Consider the following 25,637-nt stretch of genomic DNA (forward strand, 5'->3'; position numbering starts at 1 on the left):
TCCTTGCCCTTTTTACTTCTGATGTGCTCTTAGCAACATTTACTTAATAAGCGCAACACATATCTCCTTTTCAAAAAAAAAAAAAATTTAAATGGTCAGTATCTTGAGAGGTGAGCCCATGCAAACTTCATGAAGTTCACCAGGGCCAAGTGCAAGGTCCTGCACCTGGGCCAGGGCAATCCCAAGCACAAATACAGGCTGGGTGGAGAACACATTTGAGACCAGCCCTGTGGAGGACCTGGGGGTACTGGTGGATGAAAACTCAACATAAGCTGGCAATGTGTGCTTGCAGCCCATAAAGCCAACCATATCCTGGGCTGCATCAAAAGAAGCGTGGCCAGCAGGTCCAGGGAGGTGATTCTCCCCTTCTATTCTGCTCTTGTGAGACCCCACCTGGAGCACTGCGTTCAGTTCTGTGTGCCCCCAGCACAAGGACATGGACTTGTTGGAGTGGGTCCATAGGAGGGTCATGAGTATCATCAGAAGGCTGGAGTACCTCTCCTACAAAGAGAGGCTGAGAAAGTTGGGGTTCTTCAGCCTGGAGAAGGGGAGGTTCCAGGGAGACCTTATAGCGGTTTTTCAGTACTTAAATGGGGCCTACAGGAAAGCAGGAGAAGATCTGTGAGTGTAGTGATAGGACAATTGGATAGCACCCCTGCCTATGGCAGGGTGGTTGGAACTAGATGACCTTTGAGGTCCCTTCCAACCCAAGCCATTCTATGATGCTATGACAAGGAGTAACAGTTTTAAACTAAAAGAGGGTAGAATTAAATTAAATATTAGAAAGAAATTATTTACTATGAGCATGGTGAGGCCCTGGAACAGGTTGCCCAGAGAAGCTGTGGATGCCCCATCCCTGGAAGTGTTCAAGGCCGGGATGGATGGGGCTTTGAGCAACCTTGTCTTGGGGAAGGTGTCCCTGCCCATGGCAAGGGATTGCAACAGGATGATCTTTAAGGTGCCTTTCAACCCAAACCATTCCATGATCCTATGATCTTATACATGCCTCAGTTATACTCTTGCAACCACAGTTAGGTGCTAGGCAGCTGGCAGCAGAAAGAAGGCCACTACTTTAAATGCCAGTCTCTGGATTTAGAAGCTTAATTGTAGGTTATGGTCTTGCCACCACTATATGTTTAGGTGTTCCTTCACCTGCAAAAATTGCTTTCAGGTTTACTCCCAGAAGTAAAAAAAAAAGTCATTGACCAAATAAAATATGAATAACTTATTATTTATTATCTCCTTGTCTATATTATTATTATTATTATTATTATTATTATTATTATTATTATGCCTTTTGTGTGAAGAAAATAAACATTTCTCCTATAGGTTAATGGTTGATTAAAGTTTGTCAATGTACGGAATTTCCAGCATCAACCAAAGAATATGTATGCAAGTATCCACTACATAAGAAAAATCTGAAATTAGACTGTAAATATGATACAATTCTGATGAGTAGACTTGCCTTTCATAGGATTTAATTGCTTTTTCCAGCTTCTCTTTATAGGCATCAAGATTCACTGCCTGAGGATTAATTAGCGTGATCCCCTTCTTGTTGCTAAAATGGGCCAATGGTAAAATCTATGACACAATAAAAAACAAAGATGTATTTATCATACAACTTTTCCTCTATCAGAATAAAAGAATGGCAATGAGTCTATGTACAATGATCCGAACAGACAGAAGGAACATGGAAAGGCTGCAGAAACAAAGCGGTGAGCACCTCAGAGAAACGGCCACTGAACAGCAGTTAATGACAGACATCTTGTGAAATGATATAATTGCTTTACACAGAAAGTTGCAAATCAATTATTGTAAGACAAGGCAAATCAGGTTATTAACTACTAGTTAATTTTAACTGAACCAGTACTCTCAAAAAACTCACTCTAATAATGAAAGAAGGGACAAAAGCATATTCCAGATTGTACTGCTTTAAAACAACCCTCATCATATAATTACAACAGACAGATATGGCACTTACTTATTTAAGTGTATTTAATACTCTTATTCTGGAGGACCATATTTTCTAAGGAATTAGAGGACCAAAGCATGAGAGATTTTTGGCTACCACACTGATCACCAAAGAGTGAACAAGGATATCGCTCACTGCAACTAGTCTTAATTGACCGCAATAAGGATTAGGAACCTGACCAGGGAGGTCATAATCAGAAACCTCCATTCCTTTCAAAGCTCACAACTTGGCATCCTTGTAAGCCAAATTCATTACAAAATAGCAACTCACACACTTAGTAGTACATCTTAAAAAAGCAGAGAAAAGTGTGGAAAAGGATGACAGAAAGGAGGAAAGATGCCTTCCCATCTCTCAGTCCAAAGTCCCACCATCCTTCAGCCTTTAAATTACTCAGCGGTTCCTATAAGAAAGCTATTTATTTATCAATGCCATGATGATGATTATAAAGAGAAAAAATACAAGGAAAAAAATGGAGAAATCAGAGAATGATACTCTCCTCAGAACTGTTTTTAACACGTATGGTTGAATCAGAAGCTTCTCCACGTTCCTGTCTAAGATCAGGATGTAATGACAAAAGGATGGATGAGGTTCAAGTTAAACAAAAATAAAATCACTGTTGAGGGGGATAATGCAAGCAATCAGAAAATAAAGCAATAACAAGACTTCCATATTTGAGAACACTTTTCAGTGATTTTGTATACCTATATGTGTGTTTAAATCATCACAACCTAGCTAGATTCCAAATTACTGCTGTAGGATCATTTTTTCAGGAGCAATGATGTGACTTTGTATTCCCTATCTGCAGCTGGCTGTCAAGTGGCAAACCTCTCTTTCTGAAGACATCTTCTCTCTGATTTACAAATCTCTGCTAGTTCAGTGCCAGACCACATCAAAGCTCTTCATATTGGATTAATTTTAAGATCACTTAGAAGCTAAGGTTAATGGGAACATGTCAGTGAAGTACCTTACCAGAGATGGATGAAGCAAATCTCTGCTCACAACCGTGAGCCATGCAATCTGGCTATCTGTCATTTCTAGGTGGAGTTGAAAGCTGGAAGGCAGGGAACTAAGACCACCCCTCATCCAGCCCTATGCTGCCATGGTTGTTATCTGCTGTGTTACTCCAAACAAGTTTATAAAAGTTCAGTAGGGGGTCACCATGTGGAACCCTTCTCTCATATCCCTTACAAATTCCCAGAGCAAATTCAAGTACAAACAGCATGACATGAAAAATGAATATTTAATACAGTTTGGAAAACACTCTAAATACATTGTGAAGGACAGACAAGCATAAACACATTATTACAGTACTGCAGAATAAAACCAGAACAGAATGTGTTCTTAGCAAGTAGTAAACTTGAAATATTATGCGTACTTTCAGAGCAATGGAAACTGCTCATGAAGTCAACTAAAATTTCACAGATTCAGCTGAAAGAAATGACAAGGAAGGTTTTTAGTGCCAAAATGTTTTGTCATTTTCTAAATTAAATACTTAAACTTTCATATCAAAAGAAATCACTTGTTTCAAAATGGCTTTTATTTCAAAACCAAAATTTCAACATTTTAGAGACAAAACTAAAGCATAATAACCCTACAAAAACATTTCTTACTTTCAACTGAACAAGTTATCTTGGTCTGGCTGAATCTGAACTTGACTCTCTTGAGTAAAGAATTGAGTCAACAAAACATGACTTGCAAAGCTACGTGACGATGCCTCATTTTGCAATAGATACACAGATGGTTCTATAGGGAAGGTTTGCTCCAGAACTACCATAATATAATTCAGATAAGCTCCCAGATAGATTTTTTTCTGGATATGAATCTGATGATTTTAATCAGAATTAATTTCTGTGAAATAATTCAGGTGAAACGGAAAGGTCACATAAAATTGGGAAAGGAGGTCAGCCTCTTGTTAGTGAACTGTTGTCATAGAAACCTTTTGCTTGCTTCATTTCCGAGGTGAGAAACCTGCTCACATTTAGTCCATCATCACTGCTAGCAAAGGCTGAAAATAAAACTTATACCATCCCCAGAAAAGCATCAAGGATGCCTGCATTCCACACCAAGACAAATTAGATTTCAGAAGAAAGAATGCAAAAATGTCTGTAAGTTTATTATCCTCAGTGAAGTTTTTGGAAAGTACCAGAATAATCAAGATAATTCATGGTCCAGACCAGATCCCTTCCAGAGGTCCCTTCCTAAACCATTTTGTGATTCTGTGATTCTTCATCAATCTGTTAATGTCTCCTGTTTAAGCTCTTAGCTAGTCTCAGAACCTATTTTTTGCTTTTCCATATCTCATGAGCTCTACTGGTTCCACCTCGTTGGCAACCCCAAACCTTCTTTTTCTCCTGTGTACCGCTTCAGATCCAGAAAAAATCCATACCTCTACACACAGAACAATAATTCTCCACCGTCCAAGAAATTGAGTGATTCTATGCAATTAAGGGGGATTATCAGGTACAAAAGTGGTAAAAATGATCTATTTTTTGTATTTCTATGCTTGAATCTAAAGAAAGCCCATACTTAACTGTTCAGATTCTGTACAGTAACACTGAACTTAATTCAACCCTGAACGAGGCTAGCATAAGCTCCCATGAACTGCCATTTAAAAAATACCTCTGCTTGTACTACTAGGGTAGTAGTGTAGTACCCTAGTGTAGCTGTCCAGAGTAGTTTTGGATGCCCCATCCCTGGAAATGTTTAGGCCAGGTTAGATGGGGCTTCAAGCAACCTGATATAGGGGAAGGTGTCTCTACCCATGGCAGGCGGGTTAGATGGTCGTTAGGGTCGTTAGGGTCCCTTCCAACCTTCCATTCTATTATTCTATTTGCTGAATCACAACTTTGAAATATTTTTAAAGACCATTAGGTTATACAGACTAGTGTTTTTGCAAAAAGCAGTTCAAATGCAGCTCAGGATTATCTTGGAAATGATTCAAAGGAGTATTCATTCAAAAAGGTGGAAGAAAGAGCTCTACTTAGCAGCTGTATTCAGAAGAAGATGGAAAAAGATGTGACTCCTCAGAAATAGGTAATAAGAGATATCTGAAAGCCACATTGTCTTTTTGTTTGGCATTTCACTTAGAGTAGATTGTTTTGTACAGTTTTTTAGTTACTGAATATCCAGTATTTTGGGGGAAAAAATCTATGTCTGAAATATGAAAATGTGTATTTTTGAGTTTCTGATACAAAATCCATCTTTTTAATTGTATACCAAAAAAAAAAAAAAAACTCTTACTTAAAGAAAAAATACTCAAAGAACTTGGTTTTGACTTAGTTTTACTAAAATAGAGGATATGGGTTTGCTTCCACAATCTGCATGTTGTTACAAAACGCATTCCTGAATTCAAAATATAAACGTGAAAATTTTAAAGTATACGTATGTGTATGTTATAAATATTTTATTTGATTGTATATCACAGGCTATTCCAAAACACCTTCCTTACTCATTGTTATTTAAATAGATGCTGTTTAGCTTTTTATTTGTGCATTGTTTAAAGAAGCAGCTTTTATTACTTAAAATAAGATGCAACATATTTATAGGACTTCCGTAGGATTCATAAGAGGAATTAATTTAGAGAAACTTGTCAAAAAATGAAATGCCTTTAAAGGGAATGGCAATTGCAATTTTAAGACACATGATTCATCATAAATTTTGCACCTCCATAATCTCACAATCCTTTACACCTATGAAAATTAGATTTTAATTACTGAATACCAATCATTTAAAAAAGTCTTTAGAGTACACTTGTAAAACCTGAGAATGCATCACCTACAAACTGTGCACCTGCACATTTTTTCAAATGACTTTATGGACTTAGAACACAGTAGTCCAGTGGATTAATATGAATGAGAAGTGACTATGACCCTCAAGAAATTGTTGAGCACCTGATGGCTGCACCTGCCATCACTGGTAACTGTAAAGAAAAATATACAGCTGTAAACTTATGTCTGCAAGAAATACTATTAACTATCAGTTTTAATCTTCTTACTGATGGATGAATGAACATTATTAGATACACACTATACATTTAGTGCACATCAGGCCATCTACCATGAACACTAGACAATACAGTTATGAAATTTATGGAAATGAGTAAAAAAAAATCCTTTTGGAAACAGTACAAAGGGTCCTTTGAAACAGCATAAAAGCTTTACCTCATCAAATACTTTAGAAACTACATGCTTGTCCAGAACTGGGATGTATTTAGTACCATGAGGGACAGCTGTAGGAGCTAAGGCATCCATGATGGTGAGTCGCCTAGCAATGAGGCCATGAGTCTTTAACCAAAAAGCTGAAGAGGTATCTAGAGAACTAGAAACAAGAGGCTGTAAGATGAAGGTAGAATGCATTTGAGAAGTTTCAAAAGACTAAAGAAAAATATAAACTAAATTTTGTGTGATGTGTCTTTAGATGCACTCACATACCTTGTAGATGTCCTTTCCACAGTTTTCTGCATTTTCAGATCGGAGACAAAACATTCGCATTTCATTACGTTATAGTTTTTGTGCATACAAAAGCATACATACATACACTGACATAGAATAGCATAATTTTCTTATTTGTGCCTACTAGTAGTGTCACAAGGACTACAAAATAGCATTCATATCCATTTGCTAAATCAATCAACAAGAATAATGTTTCCTGTGTTTGTTGGTGCTTGATCATGGTAACAGTATTACTGTATGTCTCATGAGTCCTAATTAACTAATCAGAAAATTTATAAAGTAGATGGTGAATAATTTATTTAAAAAAAATACTTTGAATTTTGTGCTTATTTATTCCTATAACCCAAAATAAAGATTAACCAGTTTATTTCCCCAATTCAAGATGCAGTACCAAGTATTATCAATAAAGAATGACCACAGTAGATAAGTTAAGGTATACTGCTATGAAAATCTATATAAAAATGTATCTGAAGAACTAAAAATAAGACACTGAAATCTAAAAAGTCCAACATCTTTAAGTATTAATGGTGAGGGTTTAGAAAGAACTTACAAGACCTTCATATAGAGCTGCATGAATCACTGTGAGAAATGAAAACTATCTGGACATATATACAAGCCCTACTGGAAATACTTTGCCTATACCCAATCATCCTTCCCAGAGCATATAAATAAAGTACAACCTCCTTCATATCAGTACCACCTGTCACCACTGTCAACTTTAGCCTCAACGTTGCACATAACTAAGAGTTACTACATCAAAACACAATATATTACTATATCATGACAAGAGACTCTCGAAAAGTATTTACCCCTTTGATAAAAAGTAACTTCCTTTCAGCAGTCTAACATATATCGGCATCACAGCTTACACATACTGTGGACATAACTAAGCTGCTGTAAGCTAGTTTAGAAGTCTGGTAGCAGTTTAGTATTGTGAATACCTTGTTTCAACACCCTCTTGCTTGTCCACTCTATGCATCTCTGCTGAGCTCTGGACCTTTCAACTGTGGATCTACATGGTTTTGCCTATTTTGAACTATTAGTTCCAAACATATAAGAGAAATGTTATCAGCTGCCCCACCCAGGGCTTCTGTTGTGTTAACTTGCCTTTGAAAACAGCTGTGCATTGCACACTCTTTCTAAGAGAAAAACTCTTTTTTCAGGAGATATTCTTTCCTCTGGGCTTTCTTCCCTTGATTTCACACTATGGCTCAGGATTCGCAGCAGACTTGTTTTTGTTTGCTCTGTAGGTGTTAAAGAAAAAGAAAAGAAAAGAAAAGAAAAGAAAAGAAAAGAAAAGAAAAGAAAAAAAAAGAAAAGAAAAGAAAAGAAAAGAAAAGAAAAGAAAAAAGAAAAGAAAAGAAAAGAAAAGAAAAGAAAAGAAAAGAAAAGAAAAGAAAAGAAAAGAAAAAAGAAAAGAAAAGAAAAGAAAAGAAAGAAAAGAAAAGAAAAGAAAAGAAAAGAAAAAAGGAAAAAAAAAAGAAAAAAGAAAAGAAAAGAAAAGGAAAGAAGGAAGGAAAGGGAAAGGAAAAGGAAAGGAAAGGAAAGGAAAGGAAGGAAGGAAAGGAAAGAAAGGAAAGGAAAGAAAAAAAGGAGAAAGGAAAGGAAAGGAAAGGAAAGGAAAGGAAAGGAAGGAAAGGAAAGGAAAGGAAAAGGAAAAGGAAAGGAAAAGAAAAGGAAAGAAAAGAAAAGAAAAGAAAAGAAAAGAAAAAGAAAAGAAAAGAAAGAAAAAGAAAAGAAAAGAAAAGAAAAGAAAAGAAAAGAAAGAGAAAGAAAGAGAAAAGAGAAGAGAAAGAAGAAGAGAAAGAAGAAGAGAAGAGAAGAGAAGAGAAGAGAAGAGAAGGAAGAGAAGAGAAGAGAGAGAAGAGAAGAGAAGAGAAAGAGAAGAGAAAGAGAAGAGAAGGAAAGGAAAGAAAAGGAAAGGAAAGGAAAGGAAAGGAAAGGAAAGGAAAGAAAGGAAAGGAAAGGAAAGGAAAGGAAAGGAAAGGAAAGAAAGGAAAGGAAGGAAAGGAAAGGAAAGGAAAGGAAAGGAAAGGAAAGGAGCGGAAAATAAAGGAAAGGAAGGAAAGGAAAAGGAAAGGAAAGGAAAGGAAAGGAGGAAAGGAAAGGAAAGATTCATCAAACACATGCCTGGGATTTTTGAGTTCCTCATTGGTATCCAGCCCCAATTTTTAAAGAACTGCCTACACAAGACCACAAATACAAAATTACTTCAGCACTAGTTTGTACTTTGTGCTTTCCCAAGGATGAAGACTTTTTCACATCAACCAGGAAATCTTAGTTTCAGACTGCATAGAAAGAATATTTCAAAGAGGAATAGTACTGTAAGTGTAGTAAAGAGAAATTACCGTAAGTAATGTTGTTAACTAGTGAAACATAGATCAGCTCTTCAGTCTCACCAAAAATGTACTTATTTAGAATAAAAGAAATAAGGGTTTAATATCTACTGTTAAAAAACGGCTTACAGAGGTTTTATAATGTTTTGTCAAAATGGTTTAATCTTTCATTGCAGGGAATGTGATGAAACATAAATGAGCAGACATTTGTCTGTTCATTTGAGTCAAGTGAGTAAGATGGGTAAAAAGTAAAAATGACAACAATTAGAATTTTAGAAAGATTGTTATTTAAAGCTTCATCAAAGGCTCCATTTGTTCCTACAAGGGATGCTTTCTTCTATTGTTAACAGAATGTTTTCAAGTTAGTGAATAAATTCTAATAAAAACTACAGTTCATTTTAGTCATACCTGCAAATAATGCTTTCTTCCTTCGGGCTGGACTGTCACCAGTGGTTTGCCAGGCATTTACCATACGTCGAAGTGGACTCAGTGCTGGCTCTTGTGAAGCACAACATGGCCTACTGCTAACGGTGGTGTTGAACTCTTCAACATGTTCATTTACAGAAGACACAGTATGTGTCTGCTTTTGATTACTGCTTGTAAGTGACAACGAGAAGAAACAACAGTAAATACCTTCAAGCATATGATATCACTGTTTTAAAAAATTCTAAGTTGAAGTCTACAAAAAAAAAAATAGACGTTTCAAATGTTTCCAACAGTGCAAAATATTTTCTCTGTTGTCCTAGTCTGCATTTCAAAGGGGAGCTCAAAGGAGGTTAAACTATTGTTAGTTTTTTGAACAATTGAAAAGTAATTCTTTAGCATATTTTCAAAAATGTTTATTACTCCTAAGGCAACACCCTCACATATATTTTCAGTCAGACACCAGAATGATCTCTAATAGCCACTTTGAATTCTGTGGGGAAAGAACAGACCTACTAACAGCAATGAAAGTAGCTGACATATATATATATATATATTTATTTATGTACTTTATTTTTCACTACAGTAGTGAAAAATAAAGTACATAAATTCTGAAATAAACATCTACATTTTTATACAGAACAGACTACCTCATCTTCTATACATACTAAATCATTCCACAGGACACTCCACTTTTGATTTACTTAATCACATTTATTTTAACTTACTGTTTTTAAGAGATTCCTGTCTTTAAAAGCTGAATACTTTCAATGTACTTTTTGTCTTTGTACTATTACTGCACAGATAAATGAGGCACCAGGCAAGCAATTCCCTCCTTTTTACTAACGCTGTGCTCCTATACAACTAACTTAATGTTTGAATCCAGGTCTGTCTTTGCTCCTCAGACAGAAACTCAGCATAATCAGCCATGCTGCAAACTTTTCCACAATGGCCCAGGTGTCTGCCTCCACTATGCTGTGGAAGAACCTCTGTTTGAACTGTCATGCTTGGCACTGTGACACTTTCAACGAGCTTTTCAACTGATGCTGAACATGGAACTACTTTTAATGAGGAGATTACTTATCTCTTGATAAAAACCAGAGATAAATATGGCATGAACATACAGACATACAATGTAAGATTAAAAATGTGGACAGAATAAGCTGACTTTCATCCAAGGTGTTTGCCAACCAAACCGTCTTTTAAACAAACACATTCCTAAGCAATTTATGTTTCAGTCAGCATATTCCAATGAGTGGTAATCTAGTCATGTAGTACTAAGCCAACTCTACCAATAGGACAATAACTTTTATTGAATTTCCTAGGGCAGAGGGAACAACTTTGCCATGTGCTAGAGAGAGTAAAATATTTTCACCTCTTTGCTTTAATTATTCCAAATAATTTGAAACTACCTATCACTTTGTTCCAGTTTCAGCCATCACAGTTATTAGTATATTTTTCCGGGCTTTTCTTTTCCATTAATGTAACTGTTTCTTAAAAAAATCAATCTTTCTTTTTAAAAGAGGAGAGTGTCAGAGAACAAAAATGCAAGACAATGAAAAAGAAGAAACGTAACAGATAGCTCCTCTCTCTTATTGGCCTAATAGCTGTATGAAGACATACCAATTCTCTGAATCATTTTCTTCTTTATAACAATCCATCATCAGACATTCAGCATGAAAGGTCTTCACTTTCTCTAGGTCTTTTTCTCCCTGTTCAATCTCTCGTTTTAAAAGATGTATGTCTTCACTCTATCAAAGAGAAAATCAGATGCTTTAATACAATTACTCCTAAGCATGTTTCATTTCTGAACTGAACTGAAACTATGCAAGCTCTGATAATAATTTTGAATAATGACTCAATTAGGACAGCTGCATAATTTTGTATGTTTTTTTCAGGTAGTCTTCCCATTTCCTAAACCAAGGTTTGTTCTGCCCACTTTCTGTATGTATAAATGAATTTATAGAAAAAAAAAAAAGGATAAAAATGCAAGATATGTATATTACAAAAAGTGCCATTCTGTCACTCTACAGATCACAGCTGTATCACATCCTGTCCCTGAAAAATGTGAAGAACCATAGTCTTCAAGTAAATGTTGGAAGTGAACTGACCAGGAATAATTTGGACTGCAGGAGGAAACAGGAAGAAATTCCAAAGGTGATCCCCATACAACTCTCACAGGGTCAAAAGGCTGGACGTGGACAACACGGACTCTAGACCCTCATCTTTCCAACATGTGCAGAGTATGTGAATACTCCACATCAGCAGCATCACCTAAATTGGCCAGTACACTCTCCAATATCTTCCAAGAGTTGGAGTATTTTCACATCTTCCTTCTTCTTCCTTCTTCTGCAAAGTTCTAAAGTGTCTGCTACTGTCTTGTTCCCAGTTGTTCTCATGGTTCCACTACCACCATTTCTAAAATTTGTGGAACTAATTAACTGAGTGTTAACTTTAGTTATAAAAAGAATACGCTTTAAATGGGTATTTCTGTTAGTCCATTCAGAAATTTCCTAGTGGGAATTGTTAGATTGAGCTCATTAGTTACACTTGATAGGTCACTGCTATCTTAGTAATTTTACTCATTATAGGTCTCTCCCCAGTGGCTATTGTAGAGCAAACTTTCAGCAAAATTCAGCCCTGCATTTTTCTTATTCATTAGGAGGATACAAAACACAGTTTCATTTTCAACAGCAATTTGTTTTTGTGACAACAGAGATCATGTGCTTCTTCCAGAGATGAATTTTGTCTATATATTTTTTGTTTGTTTGTTTGTTGTTGTTGTTTTGTTTTTTGTTTTTGGTCTTTGGCATTTTTGTTTTGTTTTAGCAACAGCAGCATTACAAATGTGGGGGGTTTTGTTGTTGTGATCTAACAAAATTTCATAAACAAAAATGGCATACTCATTACTTTCACATCAGTTCAAATCTTACCAGGATTAACCCTCTTTTCTAAATAATCTATTGTACTGTGAAATTGTAATAATGTCAGTCCCATGGTTCCTTCAATAGCAGGAAGAATCGAACCTATGTATTTTAAAATACTCACAATAATAGACTTTGCACCATCAGGGTCAGTTGAATAAATATTGTAATAATGAAAACGTCCCCCTGTCTCAGTAGATAGTTCATTCAAAAATTTATTAGCTTCTGTATCATCACAGTTGAAGGATACAGTATGAATGGGAATTTTACAATGAAGCTGTACTTGAGCCAAAATTATTTGAGGGGGCTGAAAAACAAAAAAGTTATATGAAACTTGTGGAATCTAAAAATATACATATCAAAATAAGGAGAATTTGTAATAATGCAATTAGCCATTCTGATGCTTAGAGACAGATAGATATAGACCAGTTAGAAGCATGCATTTTATATAGATTATTTCATAATTATACAAAATATGCTCATTTAAAACTGAATTTGAAACACAAGTAATGCATTAAAGCACAGGACACTCTCATAAAATAAAATTTAAATTATAATCAGTACAACCTGTTTCTGAAGTTCTAAAGTAAATTATTCAAGTAAAGGAAATGAAACTAATTAATTGGTGTTTAGTATCACTGAATGTATATAACTAGATAAAATCTGATGATATTTTTATTAAGACAACTTAGTTCAATGACAAGTTGTTTCAATACCAGAAAACAAAAAAAAAAGGCTGAGAAAAGAGGAAACGTAGCACTCCTCTTCCAATAAAGATATAAAACTCAGATGAGAAAGTATATCTGCCGTGTCTATAAATGTTCTGGATCTGGTGATCTTTCAGCCATGAAATTATTGACTGAGTTCTCTAAATTCTGATAATACTCTAGTTGTTCAAAAAGCTGTCATATATCTTGAAAAACTTAGCCTTTTCCTGCTATTTTCAATATATCTATTTGTTGAACTTTAAAAATGAATGAAATCTCTATCAGTTTGCACTTTCCCTCTAAAAAAAAGTATGTCATAAAAGCCATTATTAAATAGGTTAAAAAAAAACATATTAATTGCTGACAATAAAAATATTTAAATGAGGAATCTAAGTGTACATTAAGCCAAAGTAATCTTTAATAAAACATGAATGTATGCTGCTAGCTTGCAAAAGTGCCCAACAATACAAAGATTGTATGCAGTTGTAAACTGATAAATTTTAATAATAATAATAACAATCAACTTGCCTTTAGAAAAGATCAAAGTTTAAAACTAAAAATAGAAACAAAATTAAAATATGTAAGTCAAAGTATCATATGCTAATTTAAATCAAGTTTATATTTTGATATTCAAATCACTTTGAAGCATATAAATCCACTCTTCTTCCTCCTAGGCCACACTCCTATCATCAAGAAAAGCAAAACAAAAAGCAAAGTGAGCTTTTAACATTTTTCTTCTTTATCATGGTATTATTTCTGCAATGTGCTGCTCAGTAATTAATTTTATGTGCCTTGCAGCCCAGCTGTTTACCTAAGTAAAGTCAGGATTTTGCCTCATATCTGCCATTTAAACAAAGTTAAATTTTCATGAGTAAAAAAAATATTTTTAAAATGACACTCACTGCATGCCGGGCAGTTTTAATATTTAAATCCAACCATATTAAGGGATCATCTTTATTTTTTTTATTTCATGAGAGAGATTTGTACTACATTAGGAACAAGTTTTAATACAAATCCTAAGCTTAGATATCAAGATACATCTTTCATGTTTCATCAATTAACAGATTCTTAAAACAACTAGTTAGAAATGTCATGTGTTTTCATGCATCAAAGACTGGACTGTGGGAGAAGAGTTCTAATCAAAGCCTTTCTCAAACAGCACATATCTCAAATACAATTTTTTAAATTTTACGACAACCTCCAAGAGACTCTGCTCTGAAGATATGATATTCATCTCATACGATTTGCTTCAGCCTTCTGACTGACACTGCTGCAGTTTCTGTTTTCTTATTTCAGAAATACCTGGTCAGGTCTCCCGTCAGTCAAGAGGTAAATAGCCTGTGTGTCAGCATCAGCAAGAGCAATCTGGAGAGCTCTGAGTGTATTTGTGGAACTTCCAACCTAAGATACCAAAAAGAAATAGACAAAGAAACAGTTATAAATACTACTAGTTCTTTGTCTGTGTTCTTAAATTCATAATGACAATGTACTAATTCAAGGGGTATTACAGAACCAAAATGAGTAATGATATGTTGAAAATACTTATGTCAAATGGCTAGAAAAATCAAAGCAAGTGTCAAAGTAGTGTGAATTGGTACCAAATTGGTATTCAGTACTTATGCAAACACACATAAGCAAAATGCTGAGCAACAGAAATATGAGCTGTAGAAGGGACTGCAATCACTAAAAGACTGTAAAGAGAGAGAAAGAAGTAAGATAAAAGATAAATTCTATTACATTTTCCTGCTACTGCTCCTGAATATCAACTCATTGCACTCACTTGAAATACATATTTTACTTAATCAAATGATTCAAAAGCTCCACAAATGAGTTTCTCAAAAATAGGTAAAGGACTTCCTGGTTTTCTGAACAATTTTTTCCCAGACTATTTCCCAGTTACTCTCTCAGCCCATCAATCTAAGTATCATTTGTTTTTTAGCACAAAAGTTGGCTATAACAACAAAAAAATACATAATAATACTGTCGCCCCTAAAAAAACATATTTGAGTAATTTGTGCCATTCACTTACGTAATGTTCATAATTTTTTTTCTTTTTAGACTAAATGCAACTCTAAATTGACTAAAATGACTAAAATGCATTTCACATCTTACAGGAACCACAAAAAAAACCCTACAATTTACATCTTCAGGTTTCCACTTTTCAAACATTTCAGGAAAGCTACAAAAACTTCAATATTTAAGGGGAAAGTAAGGTTTTACCAGTGTGCAAAACTGTTTCATCAAGTCATTCTTTTAATGGGGTCCAAGTAATATCCCTGAAAATATACAAGTCCATTTTATCATAATGCCTAACTACCTCTCTTGATGGCAGCAGGGATTGTAGTGGTTTAAGAAGAGACTCAGGATCCACGTTTAATACATTACATAAGATAAATATAAATCACTAACATCAACTCATACATGCAAAAATACGTTAAGATATAACATTATTCCTTCAGTCCCATTAATTGTGTTAAAACTATTCCCAGTCTATCCCTCCAGGAAAGTTTCACTAGAATGGGTAGAGAAGGTAAAGCAGGTGAAATGAAATAGGAGGTACACTCTGGGAGTGACACTGTATGGCTATGTAACACGGTATGCGCCAGGCTACACCACAGTTCAGACGCTTCATAATCCTATTTACTAATCCACAAAAATCTCTTAACAGTACCTACTTATGCAAAATAATCAGTCTGAGCCAGTTGCTTTGTGTCAAATGTATCTATTATTCCCAATATTTTAGTAAGCATTATAAAGTTCAAGTCATGCATCACCTGTAGTTATGTGTAAATTGCTCATCTTGGCTCTTTTCAATAATGTTACATGGCTTTGATCTGATTTGAAAAAAACAGCTTCTGCTATATCATGGGAAAATACTGTGGATGCTGATGATGTGAGAGAAAAGGCTACCTTATGATAAAAACTGTTAGATTTCTTAATAGCTACTGTTACAAAAGCAGTCTTTATCATTGTTTAAAAAAAAGTTGACACGCTTCATTTACGTGGCATAATCACCCTTCAAATTTTAAATATGATTACCTCAAAAGGTTTTTTAAGGAACAGTTAGTTCGTGTTTATAGCTCTGCTCCCTAATTCAGCATCCTGGGACCAAAGTGTATAAAACAAGATCAAAGGATCTACTCTGATTAATATTCCATGGTGATCTTCTGTTCATTTCAGCTTCACTGTCAAGCCAGCTTTCTGATCTCTTTAAAGCCTGTGCTGCTTTATATAGACTAAAAGGTCAGCAGCAGATGTCAGACACCCTATATATTTTCAGATATCTAGATCTGAACACTTAAAAGGAAATTTATTATCAACAATTCAAAAATTCAGTTAATAGTGCTGAAAAAGCCCATTCCGGAATGCATATACAAGATGGCATCAAATTATACTAGTTCAAAGTATTAGGAAACATGCATGATGCTGTACCATGCCATATGGCTTAAACGGATCCAATTTTTTAAGTCTGAAGGAAGGCTGTAAAATTAAGTTTACTAACCTCAGCTATAAGTATTCACCAACTATTCAGTGAGGCCACACCAACACTTTCTTTTCTTCATTCATTTGTCTGTTAGCATTTTCTGAGAATACAAACTTATTTATCTTGCTTTGCTGTTTCAGAGTTTCCCCAATAAAATAATTGGGAAAAGCTAATAATAATTAGCTTCCCCAATTCCCTCACCCTTGGGAATTTCATTATTAAGTCTCATGAAGAGCTGTCATAATGTTGATGGGTTTTATTATATAAACATATTTTTGTGTGTGTGTTTGTGTTAGAAACTTTGGATATATTTGTACTTTTACATGACTGACTTTTTGTCCAGCGCTGGTGATATTGATGTCCACATTTGACACAATAATTGGTCCTAGAGCAGCTGACAACAACAGTCAATCTGGTGCCTGACTGGGTCTGACTACAAGCATTTCTATTCTGTTGCAGGGAAAACCCTTGGCTTTTGGCCACTGTCAGAAAAAGAATATTGGTCAGGTAGACAGATGTTTGGTCTGAGTATGCTTGCTCTCATGTTCCTGTGAAATTTAAAGTCAGCTGTCTATCTAGGCACCAAAAGGGAGTAGAAATGCTCCTCCAGCTCATGAGCACCAGCTGGCAGCCAAACAGTTTCCTGTACCACCTCTGAGCTGTGAGTCTACCAGCTACAGCCCTCACCAAGGCAGCACCTCTACAACAAGAGTGACAAGTTTAGATCCAGGGTCTGAGAACACTGTCACGGTTCCTAAAGAAATCAAACTGGCCAATGCCTGCACTGTGGCTGTTAAATGTAGCATGCTGTAAACTGGATTAATATGATCTTACACACTTGTCCACAGTTAAAAGATTATAACTGACAGATAATATGTTGTACTTGGATCTACTAAAGTCTATATATCCTCTATATTTTCAGCTTGCTCAAGTCAAATCCAGAAATACCCCAACCATACAGAAAGAGAAAACACAAATATAACTTTGTACTAACATGCTGCATGATAATTAGCTTCCATGTTACCTCTAGTCCTTTTATCCAAAGCCAGGCATCTTGCAAATTCTCCTCATTAACTTCGGCAAGTTTCTCTTGCCACGCCACTGCTTGGGCACTAAATTTCACAAAATTAAATCTCTTTTTGTGTCTCAATTGTTCCTGCAAGAGACAAAACCTGATTTTCACTCAGTGTTGAAAGAAAGGATACTTGTATCCTGAAATACTGACCAGTAAGACTTGTTTTAACTCATATACAGTTGATTATATCATTACAATAAATTACAGTAATATTCAATTGTGGCATATAGAGAGACACAGAGACAGACAATTACTGCCTGCAATTATTAAGATAATTTAACTTCCACATGCTAATCTACATTTACTCATGTTTCTCAAACTACTTGAACAGCAAATGTCTAGGAGAGAAAGAAAGAAAGCTAGGAAACTAGGTATTAACATTGGTATAAGGAAAATATTTTGACTGCTTAACAAAGGAATCCGAAATCAGAATCAAAATAAGACATTATTTAGAGGAGAAGAACAAGAATCAAATGCAGAACACTGGCAAGGGGAACTACAACAGCAAGAGAGAACTGAGAATTTGCTGAAGTTGCTTTTGGACTGAAGTTACAAGGAATGAAAGCTTTGTGCAAGCTAGTACAAACTTTCAGAGCCTGGTCTCTTTCACTCCACCATTTCTGTGCAGCTCCTGTGACAACTTCTGGCACAGTAATCATTTTCTAGGCTGATCTGCTACCACAGATATGGACCACATCATACTACATCCTATCACTTACAGACAGCTCAAAAACCTCTCTATTATAGTTTTAATATTTTTAGCCCTACTAACGACTGCTATCAGTGTCAGACTGATAGCATGTTTGTTGGTTACTTCTTTCAAACCTGAAAAAATCAAGATGAACCATGTTTTAACAGTACCTGTTTCTCTCAAATATTAATGTAAGCTCAGGTGATATCATTGTAGATTTCTAAAACTATGTGGGATAAATCCTTTTCAGGTGTGTCTTCAAGTACTCACTGCTTCTAAGCTACTTCTGCACTTTGCAAGTCACTTAGGAAAGTTCTGAGTGACTCTGTAAGATGCAAGCAACCTCGAAATGCTCTACACCCTCTAATGTCACAGTATGAAATACATATTACAAATCACAACATTACAGTGGAATTGGATGACACTGCTTAAAATAAATGAAAATGAATTTTTTTATCATTTTTTTTTTTAGGAGTCAGTTGGCTTGAGGGAAAGAAAAAATACTTAAGCCATTTTCATTTTTAACATTTTCTCCAGGTTTCTTTCAAACATTTGTACAGACACAAAAGAAAAAAAATAAATAAAACAAAAATAGAAAATGTCAACTAAAAAAGTGGCACACCAAGAAAAATCAAAATAATTTTATAAAGCTGATAATTTTGGAAAACCATTTCAAAATAAATAAATTTCAAAAAAAAGATAGATAGATAGGTAGACAGGGTAACAACCATCCGGAAAAGGTCAGCCTATTCTACAGTTCTCAACAGTTTTCAGAATCATCACTTCACCAAACCTGTATTAGCTGAAATATTTTCTCCTTCACCAGTGGCAGCTTGTCCTTCATAGACTGGGATGTATCAATAAGAATATAGACATCATCTTCGAACACATTCCCAAAGAGCCCTCTGCTTCCTTGTTGAAGCCACTTAATTCTGGTCAAGAAAAAAAAAAAAAAAAACATTATGTAAGATCTTGGGAGCACTGTGTATCAGCATCTAACAGGAAGGATCTTTTATCACTGCTGTTATTTTCTATTCCTGTTGCTTAAGTGCTGTTATTAGTCCCTGTCATGAGTGGTATATTGGCCTTGTATATCATCTATCACTGCATAACAATGCAAGACATTTTTATTTTCTAATTTCAATAGGGATCTGGAGATGAACAAAACACGCACACAGAAAAAATATGTATAATGTCAATATGTACAATGTCAATTATACAGTAGTTTGAGCTAGCAAATCCCATGAGAAAGTACCTATAACTATTGCCTCTGTAACTGTTCTCCAGCCTGAACTCAAGAAATCATTTAAGCATATGCTAATACACCTCCCTTTTCAGGAAACCACTTGAGAACCTATTCTGCAAGGAACTTGAGCACTTTAAAGAGTCTTAATGTAACGCAGATGCTTCAATGCCTTGTTGACCTGGGGCCTTAAACACAGACTGCGTTTTACATTTTAAACAGGATTTACTCCTGCCTGCCAGTTAAATACGTGCATACATACAGTTGTGTACAACAACATTTCCTTAGTAACGGCGGCAACAGGTCCAAATCTAATTTCCCTTGAGATTCATAAACTACTTGGCTACTCTGAAACACAGGGATTTTAGCAGACAGAATAAAATGGCCCTGGGAAAAATACTACTCATCTCCCACAGAGGTTTAAAAAACTGTATCACAGAAAGTAAAAAGATCCTATTACATTCACTACTGACAGCTATTTTACCATTATTTATTTCCCCCAAAGTGTTTGATTAAGTCTACCAAGACTTTTTAACAATGAGATGAACCTTTTTAAACATCAAACCCATGACCTTGGCTTGGATTTTATAAACACACCAAAGCCCTTTACCTCAAATTTTCCTTTCACTGCATGTTAATCATGTTAATGTTATCCTAAATACAGCAAGATGAAGATAAATTAAAATGAACAACAAAACTCTGCTAAATATATTCAGGCTATTATATTCTGAAAGAGAAGCTGCAGTAAAACAAAAGTTCACATCCTGCTTTTTTCAGTGAGACATCTCATTGTCCTAATACACAAAACACAGGGCAATATTTATTCTTCCTTTTGAATCTACAATCTCTTTTTTGAATGTTTCCTTCTCTTCTTAATGTAGATACAAAAACTAGGAATTATGTAATCTATAACAGAGATATCCACATTAAAATTAGCCAAAACTTTCTTTCCAGACAGCAGAGAAATGGGTCACAATTCAATCTGATTTACTTATGGACATCTTTAGGACAGATGAATCAGACCCTCTAATTGCCTATTTTTTTTGCAGCCATCCTGCAGATTCTCAGAGTGTATCTATATAGCTAAAGAAAAGCAAAACTAGCTTGAGCACTGAACTTCTGATCATAGGTGTTAATGGTTAGCTCATGCTTTAACCTTGATCAAACTTGTTCTCTTCAACACAAAATTGGAGAAAAGGCAGATAACCATTATTAGTATGGGTACAAGCCAATAGATGCTACTTGGTGCCAGAGGTATCACAAGGGATTCCTAGGTGGGCAGGATGAACGACTCTGGAAGTTCTCTGCCTTGTTCCAATGTACCCTATGTTCCAATGCTTTTTGCCACTTCCAACAGTATTTCTACAATGTGCTGACTGACTTTTGTCTTTGTGTTACAGATGGAGAATAAAAGATACTGCTCATCGGTTTTCTTACGTGGCTACTAAGAAATCTTACACATGAATGGATTTCTGGCTTAATACTGCTACTGGCAATGTACCAACTACTTCAGCTTATTATGACAGGAAATGTCAAACATTTTAACACTAATGTGAAATAACACAAAATGTTTTTATGTGACAGAACGCTAACCTTCCTTCCACTTGTCTGAGAGCAGTCCTCATTTTCTCTTCATACCGCTTATACTTTTCAGTAGTAACATATACATGAACTACAGATCCATCTTTCCAGAAGGTATGTACAAACTTGTCACAGTATTTTGCATGAATTACTTTCCTCTTTGTCTCCTACAGGCAAGAAAAACAGGTTTCAGTTACAAGATATTTTTTTTTTGCTGTGCCCTACAATATTTAGTAAACAAACTTCAAAGGTATGGCCTTGTTGCAAGTGAACAGGTGCAGAAATGGACACAGAATAGGGTGGTCATGGAATTTGCTTCTAGCACAAGTCAATAGAAACCAATTTTATTCTTGTAGCTTGCAAGAACAGAAGCTTACTGAACAGTGCAATGGTAGAGCTTGAGAAAAACAAATAGTTAAGAAAAATTAATTCAAATTTGCTTAAAGGCCTGCAAGCACTGGAGCAGCTGAGACCAACACTTCTAAGGAAAATGAAAATGATAAGCAACCTTTGCCCTACCCCACATAAAAAAGAGGAAAACAAGGCATTGCTTAAGCCAGGCCTGATTCTTCCCTGCAGAGTATATGTGGACCAGGAAGAAATCATTTTCAAATAGCCCTTTGAAACAGTTTTTGACCATGTTTGTCTCCTTCCACTAATAAACTGACTTTAGGAAAGAAAAAAAACAACACATACCAACAGATCATGCACTTTGTCATAAATTCAGCTCTCAATCAATATTTCAAGTTTTAAAACAATAACCAAAAAGAAAAAAGAAAAAAAAGCAATTCACAGGCTATGAGGGAAAACTAACACTACTCACGGCATCAGTTTGTGAAGATTCATCCTCTGGTTTAGTTTTGATGTCAACAATCCCATCCGCATGGCGAAAAGTACAATCAGCAAGTGCATCGTACAGTGTGAGCTTCCGAGCTTTCAAGCCATACCTCTGCAACCACTCCTCAGAAGTCAAATATTCATCAGATTTATGCTTTTGTATTGGATGATCAGCTTTGGTTATAAATAAAAAATAAAAATAAAACAAAATATTAAAAAAATAAAACGATATAGATAAAAATACAACAAACTATAAATAAAAATAAAAATAAAAACAAAACAAAAAACTCATGCATAATATGGTTCATTTTGGATATGCTATTTTCAACAGGCTATGATACTGGGGTCAAAATTTTCATATTTATGGCTGAAGTCTGACTAAATTCTAAATCGTAAATTCTTGCTTAGAATTGCACCTAAACGTTTTTGGTTTTACATGTGACCATCAACACATAGTTTTGAAATCAATAAAAAGTGATTAGGCCATCAGAATTAAATAATAAATGCCTAGATATTCTTCAAACTTAAAATACAGCATTATACACTGCATAAGAAGATATAAATGTCACTAAGACTGCCTAGCATATTATTGGCTCTAATTATCAATTTCCTTTTTTTTCCTCCAACACTTTATCTGACTGCACTAGAGTTTTCTGTTATAGATTTGCCCAAGGGCAGCTGGAAGGAGGAGAAAAATAGAGTAAGAACAGTTATCAAAAGATGAAGGAAAATACCTTTTGTCATATTTGGCCTGTTAAGAAGCTTTCACACCTTTAAGCTCTGGAGCAGATATTTTAACTTTGGCAGAGAGTCACCTATAGCAGAACCGTGCTCCTGTGCCAACCTTATCATCTACGTTTTGTCAAGATTAAAACTCATATGATCGACAGAGAACTGCTAAAGTTCACACATTGCTCTGAACTTGTTACACTTCTACTGACAGCTCTGGAGTGGGTCGATATTTCTGATCCATTTTTAATATCTACTTTGTGATTTTTGTTGTTGTTGTTGTGGTGGTGGTGGTGATTTTGTTTTGTTTTGTTTTGTTTTTCTATATTGGACAATTCTTTGCAACAAATTCCTTTATAACTGGCACAAACCCATCAGAAGACGGAGAACTTAAATATACATAGCTACAGAATCAACACATAGAAGGAATATTCTGAATCATACAAAGATTGACTTAACTGTTGAAGTACAAAATGCCATAAAAGATTCAGTATAAGATGTCCAACTTTGAGGAGAATCATTTGAGAAAATGAAACAATGGAAGATATAAATGAAAATACAGTTAAGAACATAGACTAACATTGCCATTGTTCTTTTTCAGTGAAGACTATTTAGAGTAAAAGGCAAACTACAGTATCTCTGGAAGTGATTTGGCTGTGTTTCTCCACATTATTGCCTTTTCAGAGGTCGAATATTGCATCATCTATCCTAAGCCACAAATCACTGGTGTACCATCTTCATATATTCTCTAGTTTACACACTCCTTCTACCATTTGTTACGGATACTGCAAGAAATAGGATATTTTTTGTCTGACCTCTTATGACTGTTCTCATGCTTACCCTTTTCATGTTGTATTGTTTCAGAAATTTTCTAAGGGCAATCTTAAGGTTGGGCACTGCACACCTCTGTATAAAGATAATTGGATAAAGGGCTCTGCAGTCACTCATCACTAGCTCAATAGGGTCTTATAGCAGCGTGAATTTATTTTCTCACACTTTAATTTCAGATATCTAGGTGGTATAAACTTCTGCTTTGTTTAGATGCAGCTACAGTGACAAGTGTGGAGATCCTGAGCCTGTAGACAAGCCTATGTAGCCATCTACTGCCTTAACAAACAGAGAGATCAGACAGTGACAGTGCAGGTGCAGGAGCAGAGCCTGTTCATGTGGAAACATTTCCTTTCTGACTGTTTGTGGTCCTTAGGACAACAAGTGGCAAGTGTCACAAACACACACAGACAATTTTAAAAAGAAAACTTATTTTCTTTTTTTCACATGCTTCAGTTCAGGTAACTAGCGCATTATCTGGAAAGTAAGCAGAAAATTTGTCTCTTTTTCATCTCCTGCAGAACTCTGCAATCTTAAGAACAAACTGTTTTGCAGATGAGCATTTTAAAGAGATCAAGACAAAAACAGGAAGAAATGCAGACAAAAAGAAAGACTGCAGTTATTCAGATCAATGGGCAACAGTCAAATAATGCTGAAGAAGTGACAAAATAAACCACACCGTAAATTAATTTTTTTAATTCATTTATGAAGTGATTATGTATGAAGATATACACTAAAAGAATATTAAAGCTGCATAGTCAAGCACTCATAAATAAACACTGAAATTAGTGCTGCCCTTGGAGCTTTATTGTGGTCTTCTTGTTCATATGCATTATGGTGGAACTGTTTAATTTCATATGGGAAGTCCTGCTAGTTGAGAAGATGCTATTATCAGTACAAAGAAGTGTATTATGCCTTCACAGAAGAATTGACTCAGGCTAACTCCTGCAGAGTTATATTACTGTCAGATGTTCAAATCCAGTGCAGGCAGAGAAAGCTCTCAGGCTCAAATCTTCACCATCACCACCTTAATCACACACCTCAACACACTGCAGAGAGTTCAGGTGACTGATCAAGCAGCTGTACAAACTGTTCCTCAGTAGGTGATCCAGAAAAGGGCATCTGGCCCCAGCCTCCACCTTACCAAAGCGAAAGCAATTGCACTACAAAAAACTACACTAGAGCTACAAAAAATCTCTGATGAGTCATTCTAATTCAGCCCTGAACCTTTTATCAACTTACACAAAAAAAATACCACCAGACTCCATGTAACTATTTTAAAGCCAGGGAGTAATGCAGAATATGCCAATCACTGGCAATCACAACTCTGATCCTGAAAATCCAGTTGCTTAGTTACAATTCAACCCTGAAGCTTCCTAGACTCTACAGATTCCCAAGTTTTCAGTACTAAAACTTGCCAGTGTTACCATTCTGCTCCAGAACATGCTCAGAGCACCTCTATCTATCAGAGCTGAGTAGCATCTTACCAGACCCTGTTTAAGCCTTCCAGGGATTCAGAAAGTAGCTACGTTTCTGTCCCCAGTAAGACTCAATCCAAATGGATTATGTTCTAAGTCAAACATAATGGTGGAAACGATTAGTTTAACAAACAGATGTTGGTATTTCTTCATGTTTCTTAATGCAAGAGTTATCAGAGCACTCATACAGAATTAGCTTCAGTCCTCTCTACCTTCTGCTAAGGGAATTCAAACCCACACTTCTTCCCTTTCAGGGAAACTGAACTACCTATCAAGTTGGAGGCTATTGAGAGATCATGTTGGGGGATTTCCCCAACTCTGTGTAGAACAAAATCAGAAACTTACCAGCCCAGGCAGAGAAGGAGAGAGCAAACAAAAAAAGGAGTTTCAACATCCTGAAAAGTAGATAATTTCTAAACCTAGTAACTGGTGAAATAAAAATGGCATGTTTCAGCCTTAGTTGTTAGAGTTTAGTAAATTTTAAGCAGCAGTAAACAAAGATTTGCAATGGAAATTTTCAAGCCACACACAGTCTAGCTGCCAAGTATAGATCCTCTCTGTACATAGCCATTTCAGAGAAAATTGTCCCCAGATCAATGTGCAATCAAAACTGTTCACTGTTCAAGATATTGGTCATGAATATAATGGTAACTCTCCTGAAGGAAACATAAATGATACCATCTCCAGAAGCAGGCTGGTCAGATTCTGATAAAATTTTCTGAACTTGTCTCAGTGTACTCCTGGCTTCCTCCAACTCCTTCCAGATCAAAAAGACATCTTCACGAACACCAGCTACTGCAAAAAGGAATAATAAATAGAACTTGACATTTCATAACAATTTCTGTTTTTTATAACTCCTTTACTACCATGAAGTCTTT

The 25,637-nt window shown here is 35.5% G+C and overlaps 1 protein-coding gene across 1 annotated transcript in view; it reads right to left on the bottom strand.

Annotated features, from left to right (window-relative positions):
• The window catches only part of VWA3B (von Willebrand factor A domain containing 3B), a 70,919-nt gene that overhangs the window by 24,288 nt on the left and 20,994 nt on the right, over positions 1-25,637 (bottom strand). Inside the window, 14 exon segments of the mRNA XM_040548226.1 lie at positions 1,466-1,581; positions 6,133-6,289; positions 6,403-6,449; positions 7,511-7,572; positions 7,575-7,667; positions 9,168-9,352; positions 10,806-10,933; positions 12,231-12,413; positions 14,116-14,214; positions 17,322-17,453; positions 18,857-18,995; positions 20,900-21,054; positions 21,711-21,898; positions 25,438-25,554. Of these exon segments, the coding sequence (XP_040404160.1) occupies positions 1,466-1,581; positions 6,133-6,289; positions 6,403-6,449; positions 7,511-7,572; positions 7,575-7,667; positions 9,168-9,352; positions 10,806-10,933; positions 12,231-12,413; positions 14,116-14,214; positions 17,322-17,453; positions 18,857-18,995; positions 20,900-21,054; positions 21,711-21,898; positions 25,438-25,554 (1,801 nt within the window).

This window comes from Cygnus olor, chromosome 1, assembly GCF_009769625.2.
Source record: "Cygnus olor isolate bCygOlo1 chromosome 1, bCygOlo1.pri.v2, whole genome shotgun sequence".
NCBI lineage: Eukaryota > Metazoa > Chordata > Aves > Anseriformes > Anatidae > Cygnus > Cygnus olor.